The sequence below is a fragment of the Silene latifolia genome, chromosome Y (assembly GCF_048544455.1).
Source record: "Silene latifolia isolate original U9 population chromosome Y, ASM4854445v1, whole genome shotgun sequence".
Taxonomy (NCBI): Eukaryota; Viridiplantae; Streptophyta; class Magnoliopsida; order Caryophyllales; family Caryophyllaceae; genus Silene; species Silene latifolia.
In genome coordinates this window covers 464,651,193-464,661,650 of record NC_133538.1, presented here as the reverse complement: position 1 = coordinate 464,661,650, position 10,458 = coordinate 464,651,193, and the positions used below count along the sequence as shown (strand labels likewise).

At 32.3% G+C, this 10,458-nt stretch overlaps 1 protein-coding gene across 2 annotated transcripts; it reads right to left on the bottom strand.

Annotated features, from left to right (window-relative positions):
- Positions 1-5,835: 5,835 nt before the first annotated feature.
- On the bottom strand, positions 5,836-10,182 carry LOC141627173 (uncharacterized). Of its 2 annotated transcripts, none has more exons than XM_074440597.1 (3): positions 9,839-10,182; positions 6,618-7,049; positions 5,836-6,190 (listed from the first exon to the last, which is right to left on the bottom strand). In XM_074440597.1, exons 2-3 carry the CDS (start codon positions 7,023-7,025, stop codon positions 6,143-6,145), a joined length of 456 nt encoding a protein of 151 aa, XP_074296698.1. In that variant the 5' UTR covers positions 7,026-7,049; positions 9,839-10,182; the 3' UTR covers positions 5,836-6,142. The 2 variants fall into 2 exon arrangements, with proteins under 2 accessions (XP_074296698.1, XP_074296697.1); XM_074440596.1 differs by lacking the exon at positions 9,839-10,182 and adding an exon at positions 7,644-8,005.
- Between the last annotated feature and the right edge of the window lie 276 nt (positions 10,183-10,458).

The following is a 10,458-nucleotide window of genomic DNA, read 5'->3' as shown; positions in this document are numbered from 1 at the left end:
ATGTCACTATTTATGCCATTTTTCTTCAAAAATCCATAAATCATGCAAAAAGACTTCTTTATAGCCAATTATTTTACACACATCTTGTAAAATTGTATGTGACAACATATTAAATTTCTATGACCAGATTCGAAATTTAACTCATATTAACCTATTTTTCACTTAAATCCGAATTTAATAATGAAAAATCCATTTTTCGAGCATAACAAGTCCAAAAATTATGAAAGTTTACAGGTTATCTCAAAATAATATATGTGAAAACATATCCAAAAATCACTGGAAAATTCGAAGTGTAGCTAATTTTAGACCGAAAATGACATTTTTACTCATAAAATCATATTTAAATGCCATTATTGTATAATATGAACAATAAAAATCCGTAAATTTAACCAAAATATCCTAAAACATTTTAGGACCAGAAATATTTATATGCATGGATTAATTTCGTGATATATCATAATAACACAAAATATACAAGTTTTATATGTTATTCTTTATAACTCGGAAAAACTTTTAACCGATTTGCATGCCAAACAACCGTGGCTCTGATATCAATTGAAGGAAAATATATCTCTATATACTTAAATATTCATATATGATTTAATTTAATTTGTCATAAAATTAAAGATGGATCTTATGCATGCAAACATTAAAACAAAATAAGGAAGAAACATTGTCCTTACATTGGTATTTCGGTTCAAATGGGCACAAAAGAGATCTCCTTCTCTTTTGTTCTTTAGCTTTCCTTTTGGATGAACAAAGATCCAAGTGTAGGATCTCTCCCAAGGAATAATACCCAAAGCTTACTCTTAATTAAAATTAATATTATAGTTACTAGTACAATATTAATCTTGTATGAAAATGACCCAAAAATATTATATACTCTTAATATTTTCGGTTTTTGGAGGAGGAAGAAATGGGAGCTTTTTATCTCTCTAAAACTCTTATTTTAGATAAGTGAAAATAATGAATGAATGATACCATTACATTAATGTATATTAGGTAAAATTTAAGAGGAAAAACCAAGTGGTTTTCCTCTTCATAAAACCGGGTGGGAGAGAGGCAAAAGGGGAGCCAATGCATGCTCTTGTTTGTCTTCACAATGCAAACTAGGGTTGCATGGCTAGGCTATTAGGTAATCATTGTGTTTTCTATTAAATTAAACAACACAATATTAGCCTAATACCCCTTTAATTTCGGTACACTTATAACATGGAGTCCATATTATTTTTGTCAATTTGTCAATATGTAACATGTCACATGTCACATAAAATTGTTATGTATTTTTAACATATTAAAAATCAACGCATTATTAAAGATACGTCACATACAAAAATTGACTTAGTAATTTCATAATTACTTGTACCAAAATATTTTACCATTTATAAATCACAACAGATTGTATTTATAATAATTCATTCAATTTCAATTGTTACCTCAAACAATTATTTCATCCGAGTAATGATACAATTCGATTACTCAGACCGTATCTCATTTAATCACATTTCAATATGATACGTAAATTTTACTTCCAAAATCGTCCGTCAATTTTGAAGTAATTTAATTAACTCGTAACATTATACGATTAATTAAATAATCAATTAAGAGTGTTGCCCTATAGGTATGACCTAGGGATCAACTGATCACCACCGTCGCATCGACAAAGAATGTCAAACTCTAGTCGACCAATCATTACCGATATATGTTGACCAGTTGACAGTAACAATATTACTTCCCAATTGTATTCTTTATAATGATATTTGAACATGTGATCATCATGATCAACAGTCGTGATCGCATTATTGTCGGAGGACACATATTCCAACACAAATACCAAAAGCTTTCTTCCAATTTTATATTGTCACCCTTAGAGTTATAAGTTATAACAACATCAAAAGGAATAGAGTCGAAAAGATGGTCCAACAAAGAAGACCTCAGCAAATACATGGATAGCGATAATTTAGGTGAAAGAATGGAAGGAAATGAATACTTTAATTTATAATAGCGTTAAATTCTTTAATTTATAAACGTTGAAATATTATAGGCATGGCGTTTTATAATGCTTATGCCCTACAACATTGAGTAATTGGTTCTAATGGAAGATATTTAATCACAATTTTTATATTTAAGTACATACAATTTATATTTGGTTAGTTTTTTTTTTTAAGAAAAAAACATTCTAATTTAAATGAAACGACAAAAGCAGACCTCTCTAACACGCCTACTTCAAGTTACACCGGTTTCGATTGTGTAAGGATTAGTATACATGTTAGAAATGGTTTATAACGCATTTCTTTTAAGTAGACATGTGAAACGGGTTAATTGGGTCGGGCCAGGTCGGGTCGGGTCGATTTAGGTCTTTCATTGATTTCAGGTTAATTCAGGTCGGGTCGGTCTCTTCGGGTTTCGGGTCTGTTTATGTTTTGTTGGTCAAGTCTATTTCGGGTTGTTTCGGGTCGGGTCATTTTCGGGTCAATGAATAAGGGAGAAAAAGTCATTTCAAGTCATTTCGGTTCAATTAGAGTTCTGTCAGGTCATAGTCGGGTTCAGTGGCTTCGGATCGGGTCATTTTTGGGTCGGGTAAGTTACGAGTCAATAAAGCTCGGGTCATTTCGGGCAGGGTCGGATCAATCCGGGCTTCGGGCCACATTTGGGTGATGTAGTTCGGGTCAATTTCGGATCTTGGGTCAGCCTTTTCGGATCAAGTTGCTTTTGCGAGGTCTACATTTAAGATTAAATTCTAATTGAAAATAATATTTAATTGTATTAAATATTTTAACAATTACTATTTTTGAAATTTGTTTAAAATATCTCTCGATATCATGTCATTTTTTGTCTTTTTTTAAAAAAAAAATGAAAATATAGTTAACATAAATTTAGTTTCGGAGGTGATACCTTGACTGTAAATTATCGAATCATTGCGAGTTTTAGTTGATTTGGGTACCTTGATAAAAATGAGTCGGTCGAGCCGAGTAAAGTTTTAACCAGTCTACTTGAAAGTTCTATGTATATATAAATGTTAATAACTAATTATATTACATTTTTTAAAAGCAGCCTCGCATAGGACATCTTAACCAGGTGAAAAACTATGTATTAAAATATTATTACCATATATTATCATAATCATATGTTATATTTGTCAAACTGTTAATTGTTAAGAATTGTAAATTTACCTCAAATAACAATAGTGTGATTTGCGTTAAATTTGGCAGGTGTAATTTGAATACTATCCTCATTAATTTCAAACAACGGCATCTCCCAGAAAATTAAGAAAAAAGGGCATCCTTTCCAATTAATATTCCAATTAGAAAATTAGCATATTAATTTGGCCAAATTCATTCAAAATGATTTGGATTATGATTATTCCAATTATGATTATCTTCATTAATGACAAAAAAGGATTCCTTTCCAATTAATACTCCAATGAGTAGATTGGACCGGAGTACTTCATATTACTCCCTCCGTCAAAATCATTTGTTTATCTTTTATATTCTTTGTGAGATGTCTTTTAATCAAAGGTACATAAATAAATGAATTGGCCGAAGAGAGTATCTTTCAAGAAATGTGACTAACACAAATTGATTGAACAATTTATTGGACACGAGTTAGATAGAGGTTAATATTGGATTCGTATAAATTGATATGTTAAATAAATCATCCTTTGATTCATCTTTTTTTGTGCTCTAATCTACTCTTCACAATACTTCTTTTAACTTCAAGTTACTCTAATTAAGGTTGATTTAAAAATATATATCTACCATATAATTTTATACAAGTGATAATACAACACTAACCAATGACGTAGAAATTCACAACGGTTATGGTTGTATTTACCACCATTTTGATACTCCACACTATAAATGCATAGTTGGTATTTCTTAAGATAGGGTTAAATAACACCGTACATGGATGGATCAGACAAGCTTATTATTAATCCCAAGATATTATGCTTTTGTCCTATATATTTTATTTGATCCGTTTTAAGTTTAAGATGGGGTATTAGAATTTAGAACGTAAACATTGATATTCCAACGGGGTAGGAAAACCATTTTATACATCTTTACTTAAATGCGTATGAGAACGTAAATATTGATACGTCAACAGGGTAGGAAAATAACATGTGTCACATTGCAATAGTTCCAGTTTGTGTAAAAACAATTGGGTAAATAAAATATAAAATTTCATACTCCTTTGAGTCCTTTCCTCCCGATCATTCGTTTGCGTTTTGTTTGGACACAAATGCGAAAAAAAGAGGAGGGTCAATTATTAAATAACAAGTTCATCAAATTGAGTGTGAAGTATCAAATTGCTTATCAAAGGCATTCCTAGAATATAAAGGCACACACTTGATTGAGACAACCCAAAATGGAATAAGCAAACAAATGAGTGGGACAAATGGAGTTTCATATAAGGAGTTACTTACACCATTGTTTTACACAATTCAGGTTCAGATCAAGCTTTGGTCTTGAATTTGGGTGTCGAGTAAGGTTATTCGGATCAACTCAATTTTAACAAGTCTACGTTACCTCAGCCGCCTACTTCGACTACTTGCCAATAACTTATCAAAAGTCGAGAAAAAACCATAGTATTTCGAATTAAAAAAAATCATAGTATCAAAAGTGTATGGGTAGTAGACAAAGTGAAATTTTATAAAATTTTGATAATTTACTAAATCCAAAAAATATGTAAGTTGTTACTTTTAATAATACTTTCCGTTTCCACCCGTGCAGTGTACGGGTTCAAAAACTAGTTAAAATCAAAGGTAAACATTTTTTTGGGTACATAAAGGTAAACAATTATCATTCACTGTTACCAACTGTCTAAATTTTCCAACCGTCTTCACTGTTAGTTTTCACTATCATCTTTTCTACTCCCATTTTATCAATCTATGTTGGTCAATTATTTTAAGGGCATTGCTTTGTAATTTGTTTTAAAAATCACAATGTTGTATTCGTTAATTTATCGTAGCCTTTAAGTTGATTTACCGCTACTTTTAGGACCTCCATTTTGGTCGATGCTATGCATTTCATCTTCACTTATTCTTCTAAGGTAATTTCATCATATTACAACTGTAAGTAAAGGGGTTCGACTTAATTTATGTCAATTAACTCAAATTAGTTGGCTTTATTCAGTCATCCCAATTTACATAGAAAAAAAAAACAAAATAGCATCTGATGTATTTCCTTTTAGTAATTGAGCTAGAAAATATTATGAACATATTTGCTAAATAGTAACTACTACACATACCTTGCATTGGTGACGATTTTTCAGGCGTTTTTCGACGCTTTAAAGCGTCAATTTTCTTTTAGCGACGCTTTATAAAAGTGTCAAATTTTGGGCCGTCACTATTTTTTGACGCTTTTTTTAGTCAATAATTATGACTTTTTTAGCGTCTTCATGGCCTATTGACGCTTTTAATTGTCAACAAAATTGACGCTTTTAAGCGTCTTTGGTAGTTATTAACACTTTTAATTGTCAATAAATGTGACGCTTTTAAACGTCTTCATGGACTATTGACGCTTTTAATTGTCAACAAAATTGACGCTTTTAAGCGTCTTTGGTGGCTATTGACGCTTTTAATTGTCAATAAATGTGACGCTTTTAAGCGTCTTCCGCGACTATTGATGGTTTTATGTGTCAGTCGATGAGACGGAATTAGGCGTCAACTATTCATATATTGACACTTATTCTTGTCACGGTCTAATTTCGACTTTTTTATTTCTGACAAAATCGTACGTAGAGATTAATTAAATACACCTATAAATAATATAGTACTACTAGCTATCATTACTAAATCATAAAAAATAAAACATAATGCAATGTACTCCGTATATAGTTAATAACGTACCCACGTACTTTTAAAAAAAATTATACGTTTGATACATTTACCATCTCCATCACAAATACTATAGCTAGCTAGCATTGACAATTTAACTAATATAAACTAGTACGTAATTTTTAGTACGACAAAATCAAAAATACCAAAAGGGATCCGAAAGATAGTAAAAGTCCAAAAAATCGTAAAAAATGCTACGTAACTAGCTAGACAAGGACACTGATCCAGTAGTTTGAATGTGGTAGGGGCTTCAATCATGTAGGCGCAAAGTCACAGAGACTTCAATCAACATATGAAGGCGCATCTTCAATCAACATTTGAAGGCGCATCATCACCATCTGATGAATCTGAAACCTATAACGGGCAAAGAAAATATAATTTATATGAATATATTTGATTAGTACATATACACTTCACAAAAATGTTTCAAAATTGTGTTGAATAGATTTACCCGTCGAAAGGTAAGAAGAGAGAAAATTAGCGAGAGGATGAGACTACTAAACAATATTAGATTCAGGTCAATAAAGCACAAAAACAATCACAATCACAATCTCGGAAAATTATAGCGCACTTGATTAGAGGACAATTAACTAAATATAGTTAGAACTCCCAATAATAGAAATAAGTTAGAGTCGCAGCAGAAACTCCAGCCAATTACAACACAAACACGCACCCATGAGGCACAAGCAAACCGCGACTTAACTACTTCACTCAAAAGAAACAAAATTAAAGAGTTCCAGACTGATTTATATAAGGAGAAGTAAAAAAAAATTACGCATACCTGTGTACTGCCCATGTTCATGTTCAAGACTGATTTTGCCATGTCTATAACTTCAGTCATAACTTTTCCAGTACTAAAGAGGTCCAGTATTTGAGCAGCAAACTGTGTCGTCATTTTTTTCAACAGTCCATTACTCTCATTGCACTTGGTTTTTAGCTCTTTATTTTCCTTGGTCACATCATCTACGACCTTCTTCATATTTTCTAAGGCTAGACTACTACTGGCTCCACAACCAAATCCCTCTTTTCTTAAGATACTATGTACTCCAAACATATCACTTTGCTTTACACCAAATCCATAACCAGTTGGACGTGTAGGGTTATCCTTACCGTACATTACTTTGTTAAAGGCTTCATTCTCAAGTTGTACACGAGATTTGGAATTAGATGGGTGCAGGACAGTTTCCATATCAATACTTGCATCTACATCAATCTACAAAAAATAAAATAAAATATAGATCTTAATAAGTATATTAAGATAATTTCAATCTCAACAATTTTATTATATGAACAGCTCAAACTTACTCAAACTTATTCAAAGTAGTACTTGACACTACCGTAGCTGCAATCTTAGCCAAAGGAGGTCATTAATAAACAAAATAGTAAGCTAAATAAGTGATGCCATCAGATGAAAGCAGGCACTGAATGAATAGCACTGAAGGGTACATATGATTTGGGGGAAAGAACACAATAAATAAACTATTTTAGTACCACATAAATTATAAAATAAGACGGTTTCATGCTGACTTATTTACGGATTAACTTGTGGGTTAATTGATGAGAATAATTTGAACTATTACCCATCTGTTTAAAATAATCCAAACTACATTTTATTCCAAAGTAAACCCAACTTTAGGGAGCCTTTTCCCAAAATAAACTTAGTGACCGGCAACCTGTGTAACAAGTCAATATTTTTTAATTTTGAAATAAAAAAAGCTTAAAAATTGCTTGTCATCTTAACTTCTTTAACGACATCAATTAATCACTTCAATTAAGTAATTAACAGACGATGTATATAGTTATATACCATTCATCAGTATCATCACCACCTGCCAGCCCATGCTCCTCTTCTTTGATTTACCCATGAATCCTTTATCGTCCTCTGGCACTCCTTCAAGTCCACATATTGCCTCGCCGCACCGACCTCGTCGATGAAAATCAGGCCTCCTATAAATACCTATCTCAAACTCCCTAATTCTCTGACACCGAACTGACAACACCAGAGCCGACCCCATAAATACCAACCTCAAACCCCCAATCCTCCATCTCACAATCGACTAATCGATGCCAATTATTTTTGCCAAATTGGCACTTCTCTCTCCTGGTGTTTCGGAACATAATCAATGACAACAACATCAGCAAGAAAGCTAACCCTAAAGAGGGACGTAGAGTAGGTCGTCGGCTACCGGCGACTATGCAGTATTATGAAGAAGGTTTTGGGGGAAAGTGAGTTATTGATTATTATTATTTATTGTTAATAAAGAGGGAGAAATTGACGGAGAAATTGACGGAGAATTAAAATAGGGAGGAGGAAAGCATAGATGAAAATGAAGAATGAAAAATTAGGAGACCAGGAAATGACGTTAAGGCATTAAGAATAGAAAAAGGAAGAAGATGAAAAATGGGGCTCACATGAACTTTACCCTTTGCCTTACCAATTGTCACGGGTCAAAAATTACACAAGTTCAATACAAGATAAATGAGCCCATAATTATAAGGCGTACATAGCTAGTTATTGATTTTCAGAAAAATTATAAGTACATAGCTAATTGGAAGACTAGAAAACGAAAACACGAGAGCGAGTAGATACTAAGTATGGATCATTAAAATAGAGTGTGAGAGAAAGAGACGAGCTAGCCAAAAATATTATTTGTAAACTGCTTCATGGAAATCCTGTTTGGAGAACCTTGAAGGTATTGCTTTAAGACATTAAACGTTTTGTAACATTATGCTGGGTATACATTCCTGGTCACATAAATGCATTTCCTTTTAATAGCTTATCCATAATTTTGGTGGAGTAAAGGCCATATGGTTCAAATAACTTTTTTGGGTGAATATGTAAGCTTGTATTAATCAATCCATTAGGTCTCATGAGAGACCGTCTCCCACTAATTTAGTGGGAGAAATAATAGGGAAAGTAGAAATTAAGTGGATCCCTCACCCCATCATGTGAAAGGTCTCTCAATAACGCTATTGAGAGACCGTCTCTCCGGAGTTTTTCTATAATCAATATATCACCAAATACATCCCATCTCAGAGCCTAGCCTATGCATTAACGGACATATAAACTACGCCGACGGAGTAGAAAACTAGCATATTACATTTCAAATTGACTTCTAACCAACCAGCATCTCTCATTCACCCCAAATGGAGTCATATCCCTATTGAAAACCTGTGTGATTACTTCGTGCAGAACCTGTTTAATGAACAACTTTGGCAGAAACACCGATTCATCTATCCTACTTTTATTCCTGACCCTACATATGTGATAGGATAAGCAACAACAGAAAAAGAAATGAATATGACTTATCTATTAAATGCCACATATTTCACAAGTATCGTTATCGCACACACCCATTTTCAGCAACCTATTATAATCTAGTAATCTGTGTATGCATACACATCCAATGAGGGAATCCTTAGGTATATATAAGCCACTCCAAGCTATGAATCTCTTCTTCACATGAATCACATCATTCTCTTTTATATAGAGATTTCCTGAAACATAAAATTTCAATGCCAAAATTGTGGATAATTTATACAAGAAAAGTGAAATGAAAATATACACCTAACTGATAATCAATGCTGCAAAGTACCAGTTACAAAAGCATCATTTAGCAACAAAATCAGCAATTAAAAACCAGCAACAAAAGCGAGCCTACACTACTACGAATTTGAGGTTTCAACACAAGTAAAATACCTTATGAAATAGAAACACATTATAACTGTGTTGCAGACCTATCAACCAGCCCGAATCATAACATGGTTCAGGTCACGAAGAGGATAATTCCCAAATCCGATTGATTAATTATAAATCGAATAACAAAATAAAACAATTGATTGATTAGGGAAAATAGATACAATCAAAACAAAAACTTGAATTGAAGAATTAGAATTGACTCCAAAATTTCACAAATCATGGATTAATACACTAGCAAATTGCAGAAGAATACATACAATCAAAACAAAAACAATTTAGAAAATAGAGCAATAGAGCCGTACCTTCGATGTTTGATAGGAAGATTATAACTTTGTGAATTGAAGAATTAGAATTTATTGAAATATTTAGTCGTCCTTGATAATGATCAAAGAAGGATTTTCCAAGTTAGAGGGGTTAGGGTTTTTTCTTTGAGGAAAATGACAAAATAAAACGTACTGTATGGGTTATTAGCGGTATTTTAGGTGAAATTTAGAAAAAATGCGCCTTCCAAAATATTTTTAGGTGGTTTTCCAAAATATTAAATTGGAGGGTTAATTTTGAGGTCGACGCTCTATAAAAGAGTCAATGCAAAAGCGTCATCAATGTAAGGGATTTGTAGTAGTGAGTTTTATGTTTTGTGTCCTTTAAGACCTAAATTACCAACAACAAACTTTTAACTTTCATGTACTCTTATTATTAATATAAAAAGAAAGGTTTTTACATCGAACACACAATATCATAGATTATCAAACCATTATATAAATAGTCAAACCATAAATAGTATACTCTACCAAAAGTATATAATCATCCGTGGATTTAGGGAAGTAAACTTCTGAAATTTGTCACATACGTTTGACAATTTGCATGCAACCATTCCACCTTATTTTAGTTGATTCATTTTCGTAGAATTAGGAGATTAATT